General features: G+C 38.9%; 1 protein-coding gene and 1 long non-coding RNA gene across 12 annotated transcripts in view; both read left to right on the top strand.

Annotated features, from left to right (window-relative positions):
- The first annotated feature begins 10,145 nt into the window (after positions 1-10,145).
- The window catches only part of NUDT9 (nudix hydrolase 9), a 103,263-nt gene continuing 85,953 nt past the window's right edge, over positions 10,146-27,455 (top strand). For 5 of the 11 annotated variants that reach the window (XR_006711312.1, XR_006711304.1, XR_006711307.1 and 2 more), the window contains exons 1-3: positions 10,146-10,555; positions 23,430-23,669; positions 26,416-26,511. Coding sequence is in view for 6 of the 11 variants with exons in the window: in XM_045473376.1 (XP_045329332.1) it covers positions 10,449-10,555; positions 23,430-23,669; positions 26,416-26,511 (443 nt within the window). In the remaining 5 variants the exon portion in view is untranslated. Of the gene's footprint in view, positions 10,556-21,776; positions 21,804-23,429; positions 23,670-26,415; positions 26,512-27,455 lie in introns of those variants that run through there. The other 6 variants (XM_045473376.1, XM_045473386.1, XM_045473380.1 and 3 more) reach the window with 3 other exon arrangements.
- LOC123595722 lies at positions 10,562-11,804 on the top strand. The gene is made up of 2 exons (XR_006711329.1): positions 10,562-11,477; positions 11,727-11,804. It is a non-coding gene; the product is annotated as an uncharacterized LOC123595722 (long non-coding RNA).

Below are 27,455 nucleotides of genomic sequence, written 5' to 3'. Positions count from 1 at the left end.
GAGGGACAAAGTCCGGAGGAGGGCAAGGCTTCCCCTTCTGGTGCTATTTGACCCACCACCTCCGGGTCTCGAGAGCCAACCATCTACGCTTAGCTGCCGCCTGCTTTCCTCTCAAAGTTACAAAGATAGCTGACAGTGTCCCTGGCCCAGGTCAGACGCTTCTTTGAAACTTGATGTCCATCATTAGCGAAGGGATGCAAATGTAGTTTCCTGTCTTGAAAGGAACGTGGAGAGAGGGGTCAGTTGTTCCATACCCTCCAAACCCGCCCCGAAAAATTATGCTGCCTCACATTTTAGTTTGAACTAAGCTCGATTCCCGGAGAGCAGAGAAAATGTTGTCCTTTCAAGGACAGCAATAATCAAGGTCCAGGAAAAATCAGATCGTATCATAGGGGATTGTTTCCACAAGGAACACCAGTATATTTTTTTGGATAACCTTTTTCACTCAACCTGTTAGAACTTGTGAAAAAAAAAATTACACTTTGGTAATTGCATCTTTATCCAGGTTAATAAATCATTGCCTCCAGAATGAATAACAAAATAGAAAGAAAATCACCTTGCATAAAGATTATCTATGTAATTTTTGGTTTAGTAGCCTATTTATATAAGTATTTTTAAAAATCCTAGAGATTGGTTACTGAAAAAAAAGACCCAACTCTGGGTTTCTGTGCAGTAAGAGCTTCATAATTGTCTGTTACATGCAGTTTTTCAATTCAGTTTTTGACAGTAATTGAATTTAGGCTTTTTGTGAGACACTATAGTACTTTGAAAAGAGGCTTCAGTCATGTCGGTGACAGATGGTCACTATTTATATTTATATTTATATTTATATTTATATTTATATTTATATTTATATTTATATTTATAATTTATATTTATATTTAAGAAGCCGGAAGGGGTGCCTGGATGGCTCAGTAAGTTAAGTGTGGGGCTTCTGATTTCAGGTCAGGTCATGATGTCACAATTCATGAGATGGCGCCCCGCAAGGGGCTCTGTGCTGACAGTGTGGTCTGCTTGGGATTCTCTGTCTGCCTCTCTCTGCCCCTCTGTTGTTTGTGTGCGAGCTGGAGCACTGTGCTCTCTCTCTTTCTCAAAATAAATAAATATTTAAAAATAAATAAATAAGGGGCGCCTGGGTGGCTCAGTCGGTTAAGCGTCTGACTTCGGCCCAGGTCATGATCTTGAGGTTTGTGAGTTTGAGCCCGTGTGCGGCTGTGTGCTGACAGCTCAGAGCCTGGAGCCTGCTTCCGATTCTGTATCTCCCTCTCTGTCTGCCCCTCCCCTGTTCACACTCTGTCTCTTAATAATAAACGTTAAAAAAATTACGATAAATAAATAAACATTAAGAAAATAACAGGCAGGAAGATCACAAAAAATTGAAGTTCACGGGGCACCTGGGTGGCTCACTTGGTTGAGTGTCAGAATTTGGCTCACATGATGATCTCTCTGTTCGTGACTTCGAGCCCCACATCGAGCTTGCTGCTGTCGGTGCAGAGCCCACTTTAGATCCTCTGTCCCCCTCTTTCTACCCCTCCCCTCCTTGCTCTCGCTTTCTCTCAAAAATAAACATACATTAAAAAAAAAAGACTAAATTCTCCTTTGGTCCCACCAACATTTCCCTCTTGAGAGCAAAACATTTTCAGCAAGAAGCTAAATGCTTACCTACACATTTGTATAATGTCAAGAAATAATAAAAAAAAAAAGTGAAGTTGACAAAGAATTCACACTCCTATCTATCATCTGCAAGTTTTTATTATTGCCCTTAAATCCACATTTATGATAGTATAGAAAGTTTACAGTTTCCAGAACTTTTTTCCACATATATTATCTCATTAGATTTTTTTTAAAGCCTCTTAGGAACTAGAGAAGAAAGCTATTTATTTCCCCATTTTATAAGTAAATAGATCAGTTAGATTAATTTTTTAAAGTTCCCACAGCAAGTAAAAGCATAACTGGGCTAGATGCAGGGTGAGGATTTGTCAAACGTTTTTGCCCAATACCTATACAAAGAAATCACATTTTACGTGTGTGTGTGTTTACTTTCATATATGTTGACTTTCATACATATTCAGGCTCTTTCTCTAACATTTTCTATTGAGAAAATTGTATTTAAAGAGAACTGGGTAGTTTTGACTCACAAAGTTGACCAGAGCTTCCCTGGTGTAGGGAAAAAACCCAGTGTTTTCAAATAGTCACACCTGAATCCCATATGTGTATGTGACTTTACCTCCCTAAGGATGTTTCCTAATTTGTAAAATTGGGATGTTACTAATACTTAACCCTACAAGATTCTTGTGAAGCTCAAATGAGTTAACATAAAGCACAGTATTCTATCAACTGTATGTAAGTTATAATTTACACTAATATAATTATAATGTGGATGGTTTTGTGAGTGATAATTAGCTACTAATTTGACACAGTGGCAAAGTGTGATTTTATATGTTTGTGGTTTTTAAAAATGCCTTTCATTGGGAGAGTTTAAAATGTTTTCTGTGTGCAGCATCTTAATTTCAGGCTACCCTTCTAGCTGTTGAAATGGCATTTGAAAAAGCGAGAAAAAAAAGGTAAGGATGTGGAGCGCTTCAACGATGTTTTGAGCAACGATGTCTTAAGTAGGCATTATGCTAAGTGATTCACATATGCACACTTCATTTTATCTTCCCAACAGTCTTAAGAAGTAGGTTTGATGAAATGTCTATTATATGCATAAAGAAACAAAGGATGACCTGAGCTTACAGTATGAATGGAAGAGTTGGAATTTAGACCTAGGCCATTATCACTATGTTATATTCCTTCTTTTTTAGGGCAAAGAAGAAAAGCTAAGCCAACCATAAATCACTTTGAAAATTCAAAAGAATCAAAACTCTTACTACTCATAATACTTCCTGTTATTCATAACTCCTACAACATTCATAACACCTCCCTCTCATACCATTAGGTAACTTAATCCCTAATAGGCATTTGAGCGCAGCTATTAAAACAAGGATTTTTTAAAAATATAATTTATTGGGGCGCCTGGGTGGCGCAGTCGGTTAAGCGTCCGACTTCAGCCAGGTCACGATCTCGCGGTTCGTGAGTTCGAGCCCCGCGTCGGGCTCTGGGCTGATGGCTCAGAGCCTGGAGCCTGTTTCCTGTTTCCGATTCTGTGTCTCCCTCTCTCTCTGCCCCTCCCCCGTTCATGCTCTGTCTCTCTCTGTCCCCAAAATAAATAAACGTTGAAAAAAAAAATTAAAAAAAAAATATAATTTATTGTCAAATTGGCTTACATACAACACCCAGTACTCATCCCAACAAGTGGCCTCCTCAATGCCCATCACCCATGTTCTTCTCTCCCCACCCCCCCTTCAACCCTCAGTTTGTTCTCTGTGTTTAAGAGTCTCTTGTGTTTTGCCTTCCTCCCTCCCTCTCTGTTTGTAACTATTTTTTTCCCCTTCTTTTCCCCCATGGAATTCTTTTAAGTTTCTCAAGATCCACATATGAGTGAAAACATATGCTATCTCTCTTTCTCTGACTTACTTCACTCAGCATAATACCCTCCAGTTCTATCCATGTTGCCACAAATAGCAGGATTTCATTCTTTCTCATTACCAAGTAGTATTCCATTGTATATATAAATCACATCTTCTTTATCCATTCATCAGGTAATGGGCATTTAGGTTCTTTCCATAATTTGGCTACTGTTGAAAGTGCTGCTACAAACATTGGGGTACACCTGCCCCTATGCATCAGCACTTCTGTATCCCTTGGATAAATTCCTAGTATTGCTGTTGTTGGGTCATAGGGTAGGTCTATTTTCGATTTTTGAGGAACCTCCACACTGTTTTCCACAGCGGCTGCACCAGTTTGCATTCCCACCAACAGTGCAGGAGGGTTCCCGTTTCTCCACATCCTTGCCAGCATCTATAGTCTCCTGATTTGTTCATTTTAGCCACTCTGACCGGTGTGAGGTGGTATCTCAGTGTGGCATTGATTTGTATTTCCCTGATGATGAGTGACGTTGTGTATCTTTGCATGTGTCTGTTGGCTATCTGGATATCTTCTTTGGAAAAGTGTCTAAAAACAAGGATTTTGAATTCCTGCCATTTTTTTTTTATCAGCTATGTGATACATGGTTAATTATTTACCCTCCCCTGAGGTCTCAGTTACTTCATCTGTAAAATGGGTATAATAGCAGCTTGGTTGAGTAAATGAGATATTTAAAAAGCATAGAGCATGACACCTTACATACAAATATACTTAATGAATGATAGCTATTACTGTATCTTAACCAGCCATCAGTAAGAGGTTTATGTTTGCAAGGCTGGCTCTGTAGAATGCTAGTGGATTCAGAAGGAAAGGTCGCTGTACTTATCAATTATATAGGCCAATAAAGAACAGTCACTTTTCTTTTTCCCCGTTATTCTAAAGAACACTGAGGAAGAACACTCAGAAATGATTGCCAGACTGTGCTAAAGGAGGTAATTCCAATAGTTTTTCAGTCATTCTGGGATAGAAGCCTTCATACTTGGTTCTGAGGTCTGAATTGTAGAGCTGGAGGGTGTCAGAAATTAACTTGTCCAAGCATATTTTTTAAAAAAGTCATGAATCTATGAATTCAAAGTAATGACTATATCTGGTTTAAAAATGGTTCAAAGGTGCAGATAATAAAAAGACAGTTCTGAGTCCCACCCTTGTCTAATTCTTCAGATGAACTCCTTAAAAAAATTTTTTTTTACATTTATTTATTTTTGAGAGACAGAGACAGAGCACAAGTGGGGGAGGGACAGAGAGAGAATGAGACACAGAATCTGAACTAGGTTCCAGGCTCTGAGCTGCCAGCACAGAGCCCAACACAGGGCTTGAACTCACAAAGTGTGAGATCATGACCTAAGCTGAAGTTGAGCCACCCAGGTGTCCCAGATAAACTACTTTTAATCTATTTAACTATCTCTTGCAGAATTGATTCCATGCCTCTAATAAAAGCTTACAGTGTCATTTCTTGGTTAATCAATAGTAGACATTAAAAAAAATTTCTTTTGTATTTATTTATTTATTTTTGAGAGACAGAGCACCAGCGGGGGAGGAACAGAGAGAGGCAGACACAGAATCTGAAACAGGCTCCAGGCTCTGAGCTGTCAGCACAGAGTCCGAAGTTGGGCTTAAACTCACAAATCATGAGATCATGACCTGAGCTGAAGTCAGACATTCAACTGACTGAGCCACCCAGGTGCCCCCAAAATAGACATTATTAATTGATTTTCTTCTATGACAGCTGAGGATGTAGCTCACTTATTCCTCCCCTAATACCCTTCTCCTTATATATTCCCAATATAAATTATGTTATTATCCTTACTACTTTTGTTTGGTTATATTTAAAACTTTTACACTTTTTATGTCTTATTTATGCCACTGTATGATGAAACTTTCAGTTTCCCATTCTGTAAAAGGAGGGTAAGCCCTATTCTTTTCCTCAGGAGTCCATTCCATTTCTACCTCCCAATTTCTAATACCTGGTTTACTTTCATATTCTCAGGACTTATCATGCTGACTTTCTATTTTGTAACTGTAACATTTTCTGTGCTTGGTCTATGGTTGATTCTGAAAGGTAAAAGTCAAAAGATAGTATTTACATTCTTGTGACTAAACAGTGGCCTTCATTAGCAAAAGGCTTTTACTAGAGTAACTGGGACAGACTGGATCAGAAGAAATCACTGTCATCTTGAAACTATTCACCCTTGGCCTTTATGAAATCTGAGGCAGCATAATGTTAAAGCAAAAACTCTGAAGTTAGGTTGGAATCCAGCTCTGTCACTCTCTAGGTGTGTGATTTTGAACAAATCATTTATTTATTTATTTATTTATTTATTTATTTATTTATTTATTTTTAACGTTTTATTTATTTTTGAGACAGGGAGAGACAGAGCATGAACAGGGGAGGGTCATAGAGAGGGAGACACAGAATCAGAACAGGCTCTGAGCTGTCAGCACAGAGCCCGACGCGGGGCTCGAACTCACAGACCGTGAGATCATGACCTGAGCCGAAGTCGGCCGCTTAACCGACTGAGCCACCCAGGCACCCCTTGAACAAATCATTTAAATTCTTTGTTTTAATTTCCTTCAGCATGCATTAACTTATTAAGAGACAGGACTGGTGGGTGTGACGTTTCCACTGATTGAAAGAACACAAATGATATGATGAAAATTCTTGCCACAAGCAAAGAAAAAGAGGAAAGTAGGCTTCTTCTGGCCCAGGGGTTTATGGAAAAGGAGAGATAATAGCAGTGAAGGTAAGTATTAAGAATGTAATAACTTGACTTCGACTCCAACCCCTACCCCTATATTACAGTTTGTCCAGTTCCAACTTTTATAATACCTATTTCTCTATGTTGTGAGGAATAAAGTTTCGTACAGTATTAATGGCTTTCTGTCGCACTTGGGATAAACTCCTAATTCCTTACCACAGACCATTAAGCCTTATATGATTTGGCTCTTGTGTCAAGATTTTTACATAAAATAAACCCGACCATTGTAGCTTAGTCAAATAGGGGCTTATTTTCCTTATTAACCCAGAACCACGCTATGCAGGACTGGTGCAACTACTTAAGGAAGTCATAAAAAACTCAGTCTCCTTCTTATACCCAATTCTGCCATCTATATGTGTGGCTTTTGTCAATAGGATCTCAAGATGGCTGGCTGCTCCTTCTCTAGGAAATGTGCCCTCCCTCCAAGCAGGAATAAAGGAGGGAGGGGAAATTGTGAAGGGTTACTAGTTCCTGCTAAATCAGCCAGTCTCTTTTGCCCAGGAAAATAATGGCCTTCCTAGAAAACCCACACAGTAGGCTACCACATTCATCTCATTGGCCAGGAAGGGTCCTGTGGCCCCTTTAGCTGCAGGGAGCACAGGGAGGTGAGCTTTTAACCGGACACATTTCTACATATGACATGGAAGAAGGGAGAATGAATAAATGGGTACTGGGAAGCAGAGAGCTATGTCCAGCATACTGGCCCACCTCTCTGGCTTCACTGCAGATCACACTTTCCCCAGTTTACTACGATGCTTTAGCACATTGACCTTTCTGTTCCTTGATTATGGCCAAGCCCTTTCCTACCTTAGAGATGTCGCACTTGCAGTCCTCTCTGCCTGGAATGCTCTCTACCCAGCTTTTCCAGTGACTGGCAGCTTCATGTCCTTAGGTGTCTCTCAAATGTGACCTCCTCAGAAAAGTCTTTGCTGACACACTTCTCCTGTAATATAGTTACTCCAGCCTCAATTATTATTTTACACAGTAAGTTGTCTACTTCCTTCATAATATGCAATTCCTAGTTGGCTTAGTTATTTATAGTTGATTTATCTCCCCTAGAAAGTAAGTTTCATGAGAGCAGGACCTTGTTCATCTTGTTCCCAACTTTATTCCTGCCACCCAGGGCAGTGCTTGGTAAACAGTAATTAATCCATAAATATTTGTTATATAAAGAAATGGATAGAAAAAGGGGGAAACAGTTGGGATTATTTTTTTTTTAAGTTTTAAGCTTATTTGAGAGAGAGAGAGAGAGAATGTGAGTGAGGGGCAGAGAGAGAGGGAGAGAGAATCCTAAGCAGATTCCATGCTGTCAGCATGGAACCCAAAGAGGGGCTCAAACTATAAGATTATCACCTGAGCCAAGATCAAGAGTCAGACACTTAACTGACTGAGCCCCCCAGGCGCCCCAACAGTTGGAATTAATAATCACTCTTATTTTTAGCATATGTAAAATTGATATCAGTAATTACATACACTGCTTTCCTATTTGAAAACATTCATTAGGTAGCTTAGTTGGTAAAGCTTCTGACTCTTGATTTTGGCTCAGGTAGTGATCTCACAGTTGTGAGATCAAGCCCTGTGTCGGGCTCCATGCTGAGTGTGGAGTCTGTTTGGGATTCTCTCTCTCCCTCTCTCTCTCAAAATATATATTTTAAAACATTCTTTATTGAGGATCTTTTGCCTAACTATTGTAAGAAGCCCTTAGAGTTGGTATGTGGTTACTACATTAAAAAAAAAACAACAAAACCTTCACTTCTCTCTACTTAAGTTCTAATGATACCCATTTAATTTGGGATGTGGATAAATGGATGGTAATATAAAACAGTAAATATTCGAGATGACATTTGGGTTCTACCCAAGAGTGGACTACAGGGCATGCTCACTACTCTAGCAGACTCTAGTACATGTCCCTGCAGGAAGGAACCCTGGAGACCCACTATCTGAGCTAATTATGGTACAGTCCTAGTACCAAGAAGTTGGTTTTGCTTGCATAGTTGTATAGTTCTTTAAGCTAAGTCTGCTCCAATCTCTCCTTAAGGAATGTAGAGGTAGAGGGGTGCCTGGGGGGCTCAGTCAAACAACTGACTCTTGATTTCAGCTGAGGTCATGATCTCAAGTTTTGTGAGATCAAGCCCTGCATCGGGCTCTGTGCTGGTAGTGTGGAGCCTGCTTGGGATTCTCTCTCTCCTGTCTCCCTGCCTCTCCCTTAAAAAAAAAAAGGAATGTGGAGTTAGAAAACCAGAGCTTGAAGAACTTTCTATGAGAATTCCTTCCTGTCTCTTGTTCCTGGTCAGAGGTTTTGCAGCGCACTGCCTTCTCTTCTTCTTAATGACATTTCAGAGGGGCTGAATCTTTTAAACAGAGCCTGACTAATTACATTTCCAGTTTAAGCAGAGTTTAATGGCTGTCAATGACAAGAAGGGCAAAATTTATCCGACCAGAGGAAGACATGTCCAGATATTTATTTTTAAAAAAGCAAACACACTTTAATAATAGTACTAGAAGAACTGCCAAAAAATAAACAAACCTAGATACTAGTTAAAGCAATAAGGACACATTTTATTCAGTAATACTATTGCATGAATGAACTCAATTTCCCTGAAATAGAAGGCTGGAGGGTGCTAAGGGAAAGACACTGAGGGGTGTTAAGGGGCTGAGTTGATGATTCATGTGAGTAGGCCACCTGAGATGAAAGAAACTTCTATCTTTACCATAAAAGGCAGCAGTGCAAGTTGAAGAAAGATGCCCACTAAAGTTAGGCCCTTATCCTTTCACAGGCACTGGGAACTAACACAGAGTTATCTTCCTGAATGACTGCATTTCAAAGTGAAGATTTCTCAGGTCCTTGAGGAACAGTTCTGGCTGGTAGATTTATACATCACAAAGGTCAGGAAAAATATTCCTAACTCCAAGTCTAAAAAAACTGCTCTAAGAGAGGGGTCTAGGTTACTATTTGCCTATTGCAAGGTTTTTTTCCTGGAACAGTCAATTCTCCTTAGCTTTTCCATGCAGGCATCTTAAGGGGGTCTCGGATTAACCTGGGGACAAAGCCTTAAACTGCTAGAAGCCATACTGGTTTCGCTGAGTCTCTTAGTGTAGAGGTTGTGATGGAGCTGTTATATGCCAAGAGTTCTGCATTCTGTAGTCATCAGAATACTTGTAAAAGTTTGATTAATCTGGTTTTTGAGACAAAACTTTACAATGTGTGTCTATACCACACCATTGAGATTGTGTGTTATGTACTTAAAAGTTGACTATTTGCCACATTAATAAAATAATGAATATTAAAGATGAAAGCCAGATTACAAACTGTTTTAGACAATCTGAATTACCAATTTTCAGCCTGGCAGTTTAATTGTTGCCCCTTGTTTGTGCGGGGTGTTGCCTTGTATTCCTGCTCCAAGCTGCGTTCTTGGCTCACAGCTGGTTTACTCTTCCACAGGTTTGCTACGGTCACATCCGGCAAAGCCTTGTCAAACTTAGCATTTGCAGTCAACAACTTGGTGAAAAAGGAAGAGAAAGCCTTAGGTGGAGTGCGAATCTCTTAACTACCTCCTTTTCGGGCAACCACTTATTATTCAGATACTAGGTCCCCGATGGTTCACTACAAGAGCTGTTTGTAACTCCTTCCAGCCGATTAAAAAAAACAAAAACAGGTAAACAACGTTCAATTCCTTTTTTTACTTTCTGCATTCCTCTCCCGCCCCCGTTCCAGCTCCCCATCTTCTTTTGTTTTCTCCTTTTTCTTGAGTCTTCCGGGTACATTTTCCCTCCGCCCAGCCCCAAGTGCGCCTGCGCACACTGAGACGTCAAAGATCGCGAGCGCTGCGAGGTCGGCACTGTAGTTGCTTTACGGCAGGGTCGTAAAGTGCTGTTACGCACTTGGGGCGTCACTGGGGTCCGCGTCGCTGCTACGCAGCGGCAGGCGCTGGGAGTGACCAAGCGCTCTGCTGGTTTGGTTCCTTGCGTCTCACTGTTGGAAGTGGGGGATTATTTGGGGAGGGCTCCTGGTTTTGTGTATTTTTGAGAAGAACATAGATAGTCCTTTCCTGGAACGGGAGAGCGGCCCGGTCCTAGTGCCCGCTAATACTAGGGGCTGTGGACGGACGGAGGTTGTGGCCCTACCTAAGCGTGACCTCGCTCCGCGAAGCCGCCCGCGGGGCGCTGATGGCCGAACGCATTCTGGGAAAGACTTTAGCCACGGTGTCTCTCTCTGTGGCCTTGGCCTCTGTGACTGTCAAGTCCTCGGGCTGTTGCAGCATTCCGGCGTGCAGGTATTCCCCCTCCTAGTGCTGCTGGCTTCTCCTGAGCCCTTGCGTATGGGTGGGAACCAGCGTCCAGTGCTGCGGATTCCATAGGCTTTACTTGGGTCCAGGGTTTTTATAGTTGTATTTACGTTTTCAAAAAAGCTCCAAAATGTTTTATCTGCCTTTTGAGGAAAACTAGTGGTAGTGATATTTTTTGGTGTCTGATATTGAAACTTGCCATCCTGCCTAAGTCACCAACGTTATTGTTCTCCGAGAGTTTGGATGTGGTGGTGTCCCGTGTCACTTTTTTTCGGATTAGTACTTAAAATATTATTAAAATTAATACATGCATAAAGCTTAAAGAAGTGAACAGTAGAAATGGTGTAAAATGAAAAGTGTAAGTTGTCATCCCTCCCTTCCACCTCTTATTTCAAATGTAGATATCTTTATCTACCTCTTTTTCTTGTTTTGCCAACTCGATAAATTTAGGGTTTTTCGTATCTCACACTGCCTCCTACGTTTTTTCTGTTTTTTTTTTCTTCTCTTAATTCATTCTTCAGTAAACACGGTGTCCTAGGTATTATATTAGGCACATAGTAATGAACGAGTTTTATGAGGCTGTCCCTCATTGAAAAAAGGAGTGGTTTTAAAAAAAAAATTCCTGTTTGGCATGTCATGTTTCCTTTTGGCACAAAGAAATTCTCTTATATTCCCTCCCCGCCCCATTTTTGTCTTGTCCCTTTTTCTCTGGAACTCCTGTGATAGTTGTTGGACCTTCTGGATTGAATCTCTTCTCTTTTTCCCTCATTTTACATTCATCTTTTTGTACGATGTTCTTAGCGATTTTACTCAAATTTATCTTCCAGATTACTAATTCAGATTTAAGTCCTGTGCATTGTTAGTCATTTCTTCTATTGAATTGTAAATTTTGACAACCTTTTTTTTCCCTGTAATTGCTCTTTTTTTTTTTTTTTTTTTTTTTAATTTTTTTTTCAACGTTTATTTATTTTTGGGACAGAGAGAGACAGAGCATGAACGGGGGAGGGGCAGAGAGAGAGGGAGACACAGAATCGGAAACAGGCTCCAGGCTCTGAGCCATCAGCCCAGAGCCCGACGCGGGGCTCGAACTCACGGACCGCGAGATCGTGACCTGGCTGAAGTCGGACGCTCAACCGACTGCGCCACCCAGGCGCCCCAGTAATTGCTCTTTTTAATAGCAGCCTTTTTTATTTTATGGATATAAAAGTTCTTGAATCTATAAAAACAGTCATCAAAATAAAAAAAGTATCTTCTGTTTCTTGAATTATCTGTTATAGGTCATGGTTCTGTTAATTTTCAGTACTTTTGCCTTCTGTTTTTTCTCAGATATCTGGTGGACACCGGTTTTTCATTTATATTTTGATTCATGTAGGTAATAGATATTATTTTCTCTAAACGGGATGATTGATAGAATATTGGTGTCATGTGCCAGGGCACGTAGACTGGAAGGTTTCAGTTGAAGGTGTGTGAGCAGGTAACAGGTGGACAGGCTGGGAATCCTCCTCTTTCCCGTTTCTTCCAGACTAGCAAATTCTCTGCTGAGCATAGCTGCCTTAACTTTATTTCCTAGTGTGAACTGTAGTCCTATTAAGCCTAAATTGGCGCTATATTCTCTAACACCAATATTCACAGTAGAGGTCCTAATCTTTCATTTTAACTTTTGGCTTTATCCCAGGGGCAAACGTGACTGTTGCTAACTTGTTATTTGGGGAAGGAGGACTGATTTCCATGTTACTGTCCCGCTGCCCATGACATTTGGGCCCACTTATTTCAAGCCTAAAACCTCTCAGCCCTCCTTTTATAGGAATGGCATCTCTCATTCACCCTCTTGTTCATATTTTCAAATATAATTTGTTTTACTTTGGTTTTGGTCAGTATGAGTCCATTTACTATCTATCTTCCTGAACAATTTCTTATTCACTGGTGGTATCCTATTCTCTCTCCTACCGTGGGTTTTGTTGCCTTTTATACATCTTTATCACTTTTCAGTAAGTTTTGGGGAGGGAAGGAATAAACATCTATGCTTTTTATAATGTAACATGGGTCAACCAAACTCCTATTAAAAAACATAAAATTAAAAAAAATTACAAAATATTCTAGTTAAAGACAAAAAATCAAACTGTAAATTTTTTATAAGACTATTATTTACTTTTGAGAGACAGAGAGAGGGGGAGAATCCCAGGCATGCTCCATTCTATCATCATCAAGCCCCATGTGGGGCTCAATCCCATGAACTGTGAGAGCATGACCTGAGCTGAAATCAAGAGTCAGACACTCCACTCACCAAGCCATCCAAGTGCCCCCAAACTATATTCTTTGGAAGTGATGAATACTGTTTTTGATAGATGCTGCTAGAACAATGTAAAATTGCTTGGCAATTATTTTGCATTTTTATAATGCTGGGAACCCTAGGTGAACTGGGCTATATCTAAAACTAGTGACTAATTACTGACTTTCAAGAAAAAGCCAAAAGTGAAGCCAACAAGTACGTGTTCAGTGTTGGTATCTTATATTGCAAGGCATTCTGGAAGAGATGTAAGACATTTATCATTGAGAATTTTACCACTCTTAATTTGGGCAAATCCAGAAAGTCAGAATTTTGCAGTTGATTTTTGTGATTTGCCTCAACGGTTACAAATGTCTATTTTCTAGAAAAAAGTGATAGAACATAAAGATGTAGGGAGTGCTTTCAAATTTTCCAACAGCAGCTATCAGTGACATGTGGAGAACAGTGTGTATTTTATTCCTGTGAAGACTTACAAATGTGTAAGCTAAAAATGAAGTCAGCATACTGTAGCCTAATCTTAGGAGCCTGGAATTCGAAACCAACTTGTTTGGTATTGGATCCTGATTCTGCTATCAGTTGTGTGAGCTTGGTAAATTTATGTAGTCTTTCTGGGCCTTAGGGGTCTTATTTCTAGAATAAGGATAATAGTATCTAACCTTAGAGTTGTGAGGACAAATGAGTATATATTATAGCACAAGAACAGTACCTTGCACATAGCATGCACTATATACATTTAGTTACTATCATGGCTATTAGTATTGTAAATTTGCTTTATTTCAAAGCACCATATCGATGTTGTATTTCTTCAAGTTTGACCATTTTGGGAACTTTTTTTTGCTTTGTGAAATGAACTTTATAAGCTACTGAATTCTCACGTGCTTGGTCAGGTGTATTTCTTGCACCAATTCATTTGTATAATAAAAGAACCTAGGCTGTATATGTATATATTACATTTTTTCTTGTTCTGTTTCCTTTTGGTGTATCATGTTTAAACTGTGGATATAGTAGCAGCTTAGCACTTCTCAATGTGGTAAGATAGAGTCTGAATTTTTACTGTTTTTTACAAGTTTTTAAAATTAAATTTGTTTTGGAAAAGTAAACAATTAGGCATGTAAGTTTCTCTTGTCAGAGTGGGTAGCAGATTTGTGCTTGCTGAACAGAGAGTCTCATACTTGGGAACGAAATTTGGTACTTGGTTGGCATAGACTGGAACAAAATCAGTGTTTCCTGTTCAGCATCTCATCAGTACTCTTACTTTATCCCTGAACCATGAAAAGTAACTAATTTTATAACAATTCATTAGATACTAGGGCTCCATATGTAAAATTTTGCTTTTTTTTTTAAGTTTATTTATTTTGGGACTGAGAGAGAGAAAGAGCATGTGTGTGCACAGGGGAGGAGCAGAGAGAGAGGGAGAGAGAATCCTAAGCAGGCTACCCTCAGCATAGATCCCTGAGATCATGACCTGAGCCAAAGTCAAGAGTCTGAAGCTCAACTGTGCCACCCAAGCACCCCATATAAAATTTTGCTTTTTAAAACACACATACCTGAAATCTGTTTGCCACTTTTGGTAAATACATGTGTTCCGTATCTGTTCCCTTAATATTATTGAGTATGAGTTTAGGGTGGGTGAGGAAGATCTTATTTTGAGAGTTCATTGTTTGGATTTCCAACGCTGTGGCAATTTAGGCATGTACAGGTCATCATAATCTGAAAATAATGATTCTACCACTTTTGTTTTTTTAATTTTCTTTTTAAATGTTTTATTTATTTTTGAGACAGAAAGAGACAGAGCATGAGTAGGGGAGGGGCAGAGAGAGAGGGAGACACAGAATCCGAAACACAGAATCCAAAGCAGGCTCCAGGCTCTGAGCTGTCAGCACAGAGCCCAACGCGGGGCTTAAACTCACGGACTGTGAGATCAGGACCTGAGCTGAAGTCGGATGCCTAACCAACTGAGCCACCCAGGGGCCCCATGATTCTACCACTTTTAATAAAATTAGTCACATGTCAAATATTCTCCCACCTCACACTCATGAATAGACTTTTACTGTTTAAGTTTTCCCTGATTGTTGGCTGTTTGACAGTACTTCACAGATGCAAGGTGAGCATAAGATGAAATAGCAATTGTTTCAAAGTTTTTAAGTGGGATAAACGGAACAGTTGAATTACATATAAAGCTGTAGACAACAATATGAAAGGAACCGTTTAGGAAGAAGAAAAGCTTGATAGTTTCTTAAAAAAACTAAAAAATACTATTAGCATATGATCCAGCAGTTGCCCTCTTTGGATTTATTCAAATGTGTTGACAAATTTAGATCCACACAAAAACTTGCATACTTAACGTTTACAGCTGCTTCATAATTGCTGAAACTTGGAAACAACCAAGATGTTTTTCAGTAGGTGTGTGGATAAATAAACTGGTGTACACAGACAATAGGATATTACTCAGCTCTGAAAAGAAATGAGCTCTTAAGCCATGAAAAGATGTGGAGAAACCTTAGATGTACATTGCTAAGTGGAAGAAACCAATGTGAAAGGGCTACATACTGTGTGATTACAACTACATAAGGTCTTGGAAAAGGCAAACCACTGGAGACAGTAAAAATATCCTTGGCTGCCAGGGGTTGGACAGGTAGGGGTGAACTGGCAGAGCTCAGGATTTTTAGCACAGTGAAACTATTACACTATAATGGTGGATTCATGTCATTATACATTGTTCAAACTAGTAAATGTACTGAGAGAATGAAACCTAGTGTAAACTGTGGACTTTGGGTGATAATGTGTCATTGTAGGTGAATTGATGGAAACAAATCTACTCTTCAGTGGGGCATGTTGGTAGTGGGGGAGGCTGTGTGTGGGTGGGGGGTAGGTATAGGGGTTGGGGCTGAGGATATTTAGGTGTACTTTGGGCTCAATTTTGCTGTGAACCTAAAACTATTCTAAAAAAGTCTATTTAAAAAAGGGCAAGTAGGGGCGCCTGGGTGGCGCAGTCGGTTAAGCGTCCGACTTCAGCCAGGTCACGATCTCGCGGTCCGTGAGTTCGAGCCCCGCATCAGGCTCTGGGCTGATGGCTCAGAGCCTGGAGCCTGTTTCCGATTCTGTGTCTCCCTCTCTCTCTGCCCCTCCCCCGTTCATGCTCTGTCTCTCTCTGTCCCAAAAATAAACGTTGAAAAAAAAAAAAATTAAAAAAGGGCAAGTAGGACCCCCTTGGCTACTTCTTCAATTTACACAGAGACAGGTAAATGGAAAATAAAACACATACCGCTCTTGTTAAAAAAGGTTGACAGAGTCTGGGCGCCTCGGTGACTCAGTCCTTTAAACGTCTGACTCTTGGTTTCGGCTTAGGTCATGATATCACGGTTTATGAATTTGAGCCCCACATTGGGCTCTGTGCTGTCTGTGCGGAGCCTGCTTGAGATTCTCTCTCTGTTCCGTCTTCTCTCTCTCTCTCTCTCTCAACAAATAAACTTAAAAAAAGTTGACAAAGTCAGTGAAAGGATAGTGTTTCAAACAAGAATGGTGTATCAAAAGATTGATTAAAGGAGGTCTTGGGGAAATTTTGATGAAGGCTTTTAATATTTTTGCCAAAATTATCGCTTATGATTTGACTGTGAAGGTAAAAGCAAAGGTTGGTATATTATGCAGTTACATAAGTTTCTTAATTTTTTTTTTTGATTTTTTTGTTCTAAGGCTTAGTGTATAGATTTGGTTATAACTTATTGAACTATAATGTTGACATTTATTTTCATAATTTAAAATTTCATTTTGAAAGGTGAAGCTACATATTCAAACTCTTTTTCACTACAGTGAAAATTGGTTTGGTCTCTACTTAAGTGGCCTTCCTCTGTTACTTTCATGTGAGGAAGGACTTCTTGCATCTATGGTTGGCGGGGCATTATGCCAAACAAGGGATATAATGTTTAGCTAAAACAGGTGTGCTCCTTGTTCTCCATTTGTTTATAGTCATGTGGCACCCTAACAAGTGTAAAATCACAATCGTAATTCAATGAAGAAAAAGAAAATAGAGCTCTGATAGCATGTAGCAGGGAGAACTTATTTCTCCTAGTAGTTAACGAGGAAGACTTGTTTGAGGAAGTGAACTTAGAAGTTCACTGAAGGAAGAATGTAGGTTAGTAAGGTAGAGGAGGAAGCTGTTGCTGGTCAGTGTTATGCCCAGAATTCATGATCCCCAAAGACCACCAGGGAGCTGAGTCCGATGCAAAAGCAAAGAGCCTTTATTCGAGCTAGCTCGAGCTCAATCCCCTACCTGCACCGACGCGGTGAGATACCAGGGAGAGAGAGCGAGTTTCAAAAGGACAAAGGTTTTATTGGGGCCTGGGGGCAGTTGGTGAGGTAATGGCTATGACCTCAGCTGATGGCTGGGGAAGGGTCCTGGGGAAGGGTCCGAGTCCTGTTAGGCAGGTGAGGGGGAGTTACTCAAGGGGAGAAGCTGTGGTCACGGTGAAGGACACAGAACAAGATGGAGTCGGCCAGCGTAGGCCCGCCCTTTCAGTCAGGCCATGTATGGAGAGGGAATGTGGGCGTTTTTAGGCACTGACAGGTCATTTGGCAAAAGCACAAAGGAGCGAGGTGGAGGGTGATAGGCAGTCCTTGTAGGTCAAGTTAAGAATTTAATTTTTGGGGGGGCACCTGGGTGGCTCAGTCGGTTAAGTATTCGACTTCGGCTCGGGTCATGATCTCACAGTTTGTGAGTTCAAGCCCCGCATCAGGCTCTGTGCTGTCAGTTTAGAGCCTGCAGCTTGCTTCGGATTCTGTGTCTCCCTCTGTCTCTTCCCCTCCCCCACTCTCTCTCTGTGAAAAAATGAATAAATGTTAAAAAATTTTAAAAAAAGAATTTAATTTTTTAAATAATTTTTTTCTATGCAAATATAAATACATAAATTGACCTAAATGCATAAATGTGATCACTCGTACTTCCTTTTACTGGTATGTTTGGGTAGTTTTCTTTTTCTTTCTTTCTTTTGCTCACTTCCTTTTCTCCTCTCTTTTTCCTGTTATTAAAAAGCAGAATTCAGCCAAGTAAATTGAGAGATCTAATAGACTTAATGATTTGTGAATTGCGCAGCATGGGGTCTAGCAAGTAGAGGGGAGTGGGGAGGTGTTAAAATGGAAGGTTTTTATAGAAAGGAAGTGGAGGCAAGAAGGTTATTAGCACAAGAAAAGGATTGTTCCAGCCTAGGTTGCTTTTCCTTAGGGGGTAGAGGAGGGGGTGTTACTTTGAGGATTACCTCGTCTACCTTTGGGAGACAGAGAGGGCCCAGGTGTCAGATTACCTCATTAGCTGATTAGACTGGTAAAGACTACATTTTTGGTGGAGGTTGAAGCTGCGATTAGATTAGGTATTAAGACTCAGTTTGAGGACTTGGCCTAAGTGACACCATTTTGGGCCAGTAGTTTTCTTTTTAACACTTTCTTATCCCTTCTTCCAAACCTCTTCCCTTTCAGAAAAAGGGTGAAGGGGAGAGCCACCCCCCTGTTTTCTTCCCTCCACCTTTTCCCTCCTTCCCTTCTTCCTCCCTCCCCTTTACTTGTCTTTCCTTCTTCTACCCACATTCACACCACATTCTCTAACCCATATTAAGAACTTGATGATATGGATCCTTTTATATTATTCCCATGCTCGTGAAACAAATAGTATAGACATTTGCAGTAGGCAAAATAATGGCTCCTAAAGATGTCCACATCGTAACCCCTGAGACCTGTGAATACTTTGCCTTATATAGCAGAGAAGACTTGACACATATGATTAAAGTTAAGGACTTTGAGATGGAAAGGGTATCTTGGCTTTTCCATGTGGGCACAATCTGATCATGAGTTAAAAAAAAATGGAAAAATGTTTCCAGCTGTGGTCAGGGAGGACTATACTGAAAAAGGATCAAAGAAAGATTTGTTGAGTGTTTTGAAGGAGGAGGGAGGGAACTGTGAGCCACAGAATAGGGGTGGTTTCTGGAAGCTGGGAAGGGCAAGCAAACGGATTTTTCTCTAGAGCCTCCAGAAAGGAATCCAGCCTTGACAACTTGTTGATTTAACATTGGGTGCCAAAATGATGCCGTTTTAAGTGTTGGGGTTCTGAGCGTATGGCCAAGAAAGAATTCTTGAGACTTCTTCGGTGCAAAAAGGTGATTTTATTAAAGCACAGGGACAGGATCTATGGGTGGGAAAAGCTGCCCCAGCATTGTGAGGAGAGACTGATTATATACTTGGGAATTGGGGGAGGTAAAGTCAAGGGAAGTTCCCAAAGGGATTTTCAAATGCTCAAAAAGACTCAAAGGATACTGGAGGCCTAGATTGTCCTGCTGAGGTTATTTTTCCCTCTAGCAAAGCCTTAACATTAAGATGTAGGGAGTTCCTGGAGAAATGTTATACTCTGCCTGCCTGAAGTAGTTATTGATAGGCTGCAGATTATCAGGAAATTTAATTTTATCTGCCATTTCTTTCTGCCTTTGTTTCCCACATCATTGTGAGACCTGTGTCTGACTTATAACCTGTAGAACTGTAAGATAATAATTTTGCATTGTTTTCAGCTGCTGAGTTTGTGGGAGTCTGTTATGCAGCAATAGAAAACTAATAACATTATGTACATACTCTTTTTTATTTTATTTTATTTTATATTTTTTAATTTTTTTTTTCAATGTTTATTTATTTTGGGGACAGAGAGAGACAGAGCATGAACGGGGGAGGGGCAGAGAGAGAGGGAGACACAGAATCGGAAACAGGCTCCAGGCTCTGAGCCATCAGCCCAGAGCCTGACGCGGGGCTCGAACTCACGTACCGCGAGATCGTGACCTGGCTGAAGTCGGACGCTTAACCGACTGCGCCACCCAGGCGCCCCTTTTTTCTTTCTTTTTTTTTTTTTTTTAAATTTTTTTTTTCAACGAATACTCTTAATTAAATATGTACTTATTTTTTGTTACTGCTTTTTTTTTTTTTTTTAATTTTTTTTTTTCAATGTTTATTTATTTTTGGGACAGAGAGAGACAGAGCATGAACGGGGGAGGGGCAGAAAGAGAGGGAGACACAGAATCGGAAACAGGCTCCAGGCTCTGAGCCATCAGCCCAGAGCCTGACGCGGGGCTCGAACTCCCGGACCGTGAGATCGTGACCTGGCTGAAGTCGGACGCTCAACTGACTGCGCCACCCAGGCGCCCCTGTTACTGCTTTTTAAAAATGGGATCATATTATACATACTATTCTCCGTCTTTTCCTTTTCAACAATACCTTGTGAAAATACTGACAAATTACTTTATGTCATTATTTTTAATAGCTACTTAATGTTTAATCCATGGTGTGGCTCTCCTAAACCATCCCCATATTATTATGCATTTCTTTTACTTCCCATTGAACACTGCTGAAATAAGCATCTTTTATATATATATATATATATATATATATATATATATATATATATATATATATATATATATAACTGTTTCGTTGTTGTTGTTGTTTGTGGGATAGATTACCAGGAATGAAATTACTGGGTTGAAAAATATAAATATATTAATTGTTGCCAGATTGCTTCTGAGAAAGTCAGTAACAGTTCACATCTCTACCAGCAATATTTGGGAGGTGGTGTTAACCTTTTTGAAGGTTTGTCAGTCTAGTTGGTAAAAAGAATTTAATGTTACTTTAATTTTCATTTTTTCATTGCTAGTAATTATAAACCATCTTTTTAAAAAATAATCTTTTAATGTTTCTTGGCTCTTGGATCTGCTTTTCTGTAACTGTTTAGTCCTGTAATTTGCCCAATTTTCTATTCCAGTTTAGCCTTTTCTTGCAATTTGTAACAATGCTGTATATTATAGATATTAATCCTTTGAATGTCATCTACATTACAGTCTATAGTTTGCCTTTCCCCTCTGTTGATTGAGTCATTAGTGCACAGCAGTTCTTAATTTTGATGTAGTCCAATTTATCTTTTTCTTTGTTACCTGTGCTTTTGGTTATATCCAAGAAATTATTGCCAATTTTAATGTCATGAAAGTTTCCCTGTATGTTTTCTTCTAAGAGTTTTATAGTTTTAGGTTTTATGTTTGGGTCTTTGAACATTTTGAATTAGTGTTTGCATGTGCTATAAAGTAAGGGACAATCTTCATTTGCAGGTGCGTGTCTCATTTTCCCAGCACCATTTGTTGAAAAGACTGTCCTTTCCCGTTGAATAGTCTTGGTGCCCTTGTTGGATATCATTTGACCATATGTGTGAGGTTTTATGTGTGAGTTCTCTGTTCTATCCCACTGGTCTCTATGTCTGTCTTTATGCCTGTATGATACTGTTATCATTACTGTAGCTTTGCAGTAAGTTTTGAAATTAGGAAGTATGACACCTCCATCTTTTTCTTTTTCAGGATTGTTTTGGCTATTTGGGGTCCCTTGTTCCTGATCTTAGAGAAAAAGCTTTCAGTCTTTCACCATCACTCCAAAAAGTTGTGGGCTTTTCATATATGGCCTTTATTATGTTGAAGTAGTTTTCTTCTAGTTTGTTAAATGTTTTTGTGAAAGGGTGTTGAATTAGGACAGACTTTCTGCATTACTTGGGATGATCATGTGTTTTTTTCCTTCATTCTGTTAATGTGTATTACATTGATTGGTTTTTGTATGTTTAAAGATGCTTGTATTCCAGGAATAAATCCCACTTAGTCATAGTGTATAATCCTTTGAATGTGCTATTGAATTCTCTTTGCTACTATTTTGTGGAAGATTTTTGCATTGATATGCATCAAGGATATTGGTCTGTAGTTTTCTGATAGTCTCTTGGTCTAGCTTTGGTGTCACAGTAATAATGCTGGCCTCATAGAAAAAACTTGGGAAGTATTCCTTCCTCTTCACTTTTTTGGAAGAGTTTGAGTTTTAATTCTTTAAATGGTTCATAGAATTCACCAATGAAGCCATTGTCTTTCAAGCTTTTCTTTGTTGGAAATAAATAAGGTTTGGTATCACCTTTTAAAATTATTCATATAACCCTTTCAAGTTTCACCACTTGCCTACAATTTTTTTTTTTTCTTTTTTGGTTCAAGAACCAATCCAAGATCACTGATTGCATTTAGTTTTTCTTTTTCATGTCTTTTTAGTCTGCATCTATCTGGAAGAGTTCCTCTGTCTTTCATGATGTTACCAGTTGAAAGAGTACAGACATTTACTCTGCAAGTTGTCCCTTGACCTGGATCTGTTCTATATTTCATGATTAGATTCTGGTCATATATTCTTGTGAGGAGTACCTCAGAAATGATCACTGTGTACTTCTCAGTGTATGGTGTCAGGAGGCACAGGATGTTGACTTATTTCACCATCCTATCACATTTTGTTTGTCTTAACCATTTGTCTCAAAGTATAGTGAGAGCAGGGGAAGGGAGCTGTCATCAGTTCACCATGTTCTCAGAATCCTTTTTCCACTTTACATGTCATCACTTAGGTCATTAGGGAATTTAGCCTTTATTTTAAGAATAATGAGAAGCCATTTAAGTTTTTAGGCAGGAGAAGACATGAAACATTTTTGTGTATGCTGTGAGGTAGAGGTTCAGTTTGTTTTTGTATATATTTTCTACTTATTTCAGCTCTGTGCCTTTTTTTCTTTTAATGTTTATTTATTTTTGAGAAAGAGAGCAAGCACAAGGAGGGGAGGGGCAGAGAGAGAGGGAGACACAGAATCTGAAGCAGGCTTCAGGCTCTGCACTGTCAGCCCAGAGCTGGACTTGGGGCTTGAACCCATGAACCATGAGATCACGACCTCAGCTGAAGTCAGAGGGTTAACCCACTGAGCCACCCTGGCGCCCCTCAGTTCTGTGCCTCCTAATGTTACTTTAAATTTTATTCTGAAGTTTACAATTTGTATATTTATTATAGTCTGACTTCAAGTAATATTACATTACTTCATGTACAATGTAAGAACCTGGCAACCTATATTTTCATTATCTTGTCCTTTGTGCCATCTTTGCCATACATTTTACACGTGTGTTAGACTGTAGACCATTTAAAAAAAATGTATTCCCTCACATCGACTTACAGTTTTCTTTTACATTTGTTTTTATGTAATTTTCACAACAAACTTCTCCAACTTTTGTGCTAACAAAAGTAAACCTGTTCCTTTTTCTCAGCTAAAAGAAATTCAGTGAGTAGATTCAACTAAGATCTAGCAATATTAAAAAAATTTTCATATTTGAAAATAATTTTCTCAGATGTTGGGCTTCTATACTTTGAAGTTCAAAAGTGTGTTTTGGGGTCTTTGAATTAGGTTCTTTATTTTTTAATTTTAATTAAAAAAAATGTTTTAATGTTTATTTTTGAGAGAGACAGAGCATGAGTGGGGGAGGGGCAGAGAGCAAGGGAGACACAGAATAAGAAGCAGGATCCAGGCTCTGAGCTGTACGCACAAAATCCAACATGGGTGTGGACCCGTGAACCATGAGATTGTGACCTGAACCAAAGTTGGATGCTTAACTGACTGAGCCACCCAGGTGCCCCATAGGTTCTTTATTTTTTCTATTTTGGTATGTATGTAAAACATTTTTCTTTTCTTTTCTTTGTTTTTTGATTGTTTTTTTTTTTTCTTTCCAGAAACTCATTTTTATCCTGTGGGTTTCATCTTAACTCCAACATCATGTCTAGTTCTAATGGTGCCAAAGAGAATTCGCACAACAAGGCTCGAACATCTCCGTATCCTGGTTCAAAAGTCCAACGCAGCCAGGTTCCAAATGAGAAAGTAGGATGGTTTGTTGAGTGGCAAGACTATAATCCTGTGGAATACACTGCTGTCTCTGTCTTGGCAGGACCCAGGTGGGCCGATCCTCAGATCAGGTGAGCAAACTAGTCAGTGTTAGCTGGTAGCTGGGTGTAAGACGGAGAAGAGAATGATTGTATTTGTTTTGTTTTTTTTTTTAATTTTTTTTTTAACGTTTATTTATTTTTGAGACAGAGAGAGACAGAGCATGAACGGGGGAGGGGCAGAGAGAGAGGGAGACACAGAATCGGAAGCAGGCTCCAGGCTCTGAGCCATCAGCCCAGAGCCTGACGCGGGGCTCAAACTCACGGACCGCGAGATCGTGACCTGAGCTGAAGTCGGACGCTTAACCGACTGAGCCACCCAGGCGCCCCGAGAATGATTGTATTTGTAAATTACCATTTTGATAGCTGAAAAATCATTTTCATCTAGTGCTTGACTTTGTTATAAAGCAGTTTCCAACATTTGGCTGGGATTCTTGCTAAAGCTAGACAGTCCATGTTTGCTTCTTCTTTTGGGAGTTTTATGATCCTTCCAAAAAGGTAAATCTATTTTACTATGGAGATTTTTGTTTTATGAGGTGACAAGTAGTGGTATCTGTTTTCATTTGTTCTGTTTAGGTTATCAGTAGAACATCTCTTATTGTTATTTTCCACCATAGCTAGACTTGTATTTGAAGTAGTGAAAATATTTTTCAGGAATTTTTCAGATTACCAAGAACAGCATGATGATAAAATTGGAGTAATGTGATAAAATAGAAAAGGGATAAAGAAGAAAAAAACTCAAGCAAAAATCCTTTGACTGAATTCATAGAAGTACATTGATTCACATTTTCTATTTATGTTCCTTTTAATGAATACGTAGAGTGTTTAAATGTACTGAGTATGAACTAGGTACTGTACTAAACGTTTTATAAACATTATTTTATTCTTACAACTATTCTGGAAGATAGGGTTATTTGTGCTTTATAGAAAAACAAAACACACACAAAAAATGGAAGCACACTAAGTTTGTCCTTTACATATTGTCACAGAGCTGCTAGTAGATGGTATAGTGTGGACTTGAACTCAGTCTGGCTCCAGAATTCATGCTCTTAATCACTCTGCTAAGCTGCTACCCTAATTTTAGAACAGCTTTACAAATTTGATTCCATGGGAAAATTTATTATAAATGCCTCGAGGCATAATTTAGTCAAGTAAGTAAAAACTGTTGCAAGTTGGATAGATCCAGTATTAGTTCTAGGTTAAACTTTACTATGGACTTATTGCTGTGACTAGATTTTGACATACAGTTTCCCTATTTTGTTCAAAGATGTGTTTGTCATTTTGTGATACTACTTGGATTTTAATTAATCATGAAGCTAATCTGTAGAGAAATTTGTAGCTTTAATAAGTTGCATTTTCCCCATTTTAAGTATTTACATATTTGCACATACATTATACATATACATTATACACAAAATTGATGTTGGTAGGGGTGCTATATAGTGTAAATAGAGGAAGATTGCATACATTTTCTTATTTTTCATTCAGTTTAATTTTTAAGAGTTGAATTTATATCACCATCTAAAATCAAACTTTACTACCAATATTAATATTTCAATTATGATTATGTTCATGTTTTTTTTTTCCCTCTGGTGAATTTCTAGAGTCCCAAGAGCATTGTAACCCTGGCTGTATAATTTCATGATTTTTACCATTTAATTATTTTTTATTTGTGTGTTAGATGGAAGATTGGTTAGAAGTTTTGAGAGAGTTTTTGGATCATTCAAATTGGAAATTATTTCCAAAATAGAGCAGAAATATTTCTATGTTCTCTTAACTGATATTAAAGCAAGGAAAAAAGTGAAACTTCTGTCAGAATCACCTATGAATTATGTAGTGCTATACAACTCTTTATTCACTATCAACACAGTTATATCAGTGATTTTGTAATGGTGAGGAAAGTAGTATATTTATGTCTACTTTGAAAATAAATATTTTTTAAAGTTTATTTTGAGAGAGAGTATGAGCAGGGGAGGGGCAGAGAGAGAGAGGGAGAGAGAGGATACTAAGCAGGCTCTGCACTGTCAGCACAGAGTCCGACATGGGGCTTGAACTCAGGAACTGTGAGATCATGACTTGAGCTGAGATCAAGAGTTGGATGCTTAACCAACTGAGCCACCCAGGTGCCCCAAAAATATTTTTATTGAGGTATGACAAATGAAATAAAATGCACACTTAAGTGTGCAGCTATAGCTCAGAACAACTTTCTATTTCTATAGCTGTAACTACCATCCAGATTAAAATTCAGAACGTTTCTAACATATAACATTGATTTTAATCTAGATCATAGTTATTATGAAGTTTTGGGGTAAATTCACGGTTTTGTGGATTTATTTGATGAAAATATTAACCAGTGTACATTTGAGGAAATTAAAATTACTTTGAGACCGTAAAAACATCAAGATATCACAGAGAATATTATTTCTGGAACCACATAGGAACCATTCATTGCAATATTGTGCCCACAGACAATTCTTCCATGCTGATAAATGATGTAGACTTTTTTTGTACCGTGTGGGAGGAACTGTGGTTTCTTTGCCTAGTCCTTCCCAGAGGGATTATAATACACATCCTTGTATTGTAAGGTGTTTTGTTAACTTTTTTCTTTTTTTTCCAGAAACTGTTTTGAAGGACTAAATGGATTTGTAAATGAAAACTAACTCTTAAAAATTTTAGTTTCAGGGATACTTTATTATAAATAACAGGCTGACTGGCGTTAGTAAGCTGTTGGTAGTATTGGGCCATTATTTCTTATTTTGCTTTGGTATTCTTATTACAGTGAAAGTAACTTCTTTCCCAAGTTTAATGAAAAGGATGGGCATGTTGAGAGAAAGAGCCAGAACGGTCTATATGAGATTGAAAATGGAAGACCCAGGTAGGTACTGGGGATGGATATCTTACAATAAATAGGTCTTCGAAAGATAGAAAATGTAATTAACATTTATTGAGTGTTTGTGTGTGCCAGACAATGTACAAAAGAATTTATTTTATTTTATTTTTTTTTAAATTTTTTTTTTTCAACGTTTTTTATTTATTTTGGGGACAGAGAGAGACAGAGCATGAACGGGGGAGGGGCAGAGAGAGAGGGAGACACAGAATTGGAAACAGGCTCCAGGCTCCAAGCCATCAGCCCAGAGCCTGACGCGGGGCTCGAACTCACGGACCGCGAGATCGTGACCTGGCTGAAGTCGGACGCTTAACCGACTGCGCCACCCAGGCGCCCCTGTACAAAAGAATTTATATATGTGATCTGATTAAATCATTACAATAACCCTGTGGGTGGATATTTTTAGTTCCATTTACAGATAAGGAGAGAGAATGTAAGCAATTTGCATACAGTAAGTGGCAGAGGCAGTATTTGAGTGCATTTTTTTGTAACTCCGCTTTGAAGGTAGAAATAATTAGTTGAATAAATTAACAGAGGAAGGATTGAGAATTGTATGTTTATTAGTTCTTTATTAAATTTATTAAATTAGTGCCTTAAACGAAGAATTTACCCAAACATGTAAGAGTAAAAATAAAAATAACCCAGTAATTTAACATCAAGATTCTTTCTGTACTTTTAAAAATGATTTTTATACACAACTCCAACAATTTCCATTTTCCTTAAGACATAAAAGTTAGGAAAAAATGTAAAAATTAGCATGCCCCAAATAAAACAAAGAAGGATCAGATTCTGTAATCATGGTTTTTATCTTGCAAAAATGTTGCAACTTGTATTCTTCCTTCCTCAAGGACAAGGCAATGATCTGGCTTCTCTCACCACAACCTGGTCCTTTAGTTTTGCTAACTCTTTCTTTGGTCATAATTTCACTTTTC

Source organism: Leopardus geoffroyi, chromosome B1 (assembly GCF_018350155.1).
Source record: "Leopardus geoffroyi isolate Oge1 chromosome B1, O.geoffroyi_Oge1_pat1.0, whole genome shotgun sequence".
NCBI lineage: Eukaryota > Metazoa > Chordata > Mammalia > Carnivora > Felidae > Leopardus > Leopardus geoffroyi.
Note: the sequence above shows the minus strand (reverse complement) of the source record. Positions and strands in the feature narration are given on the sequence as shown.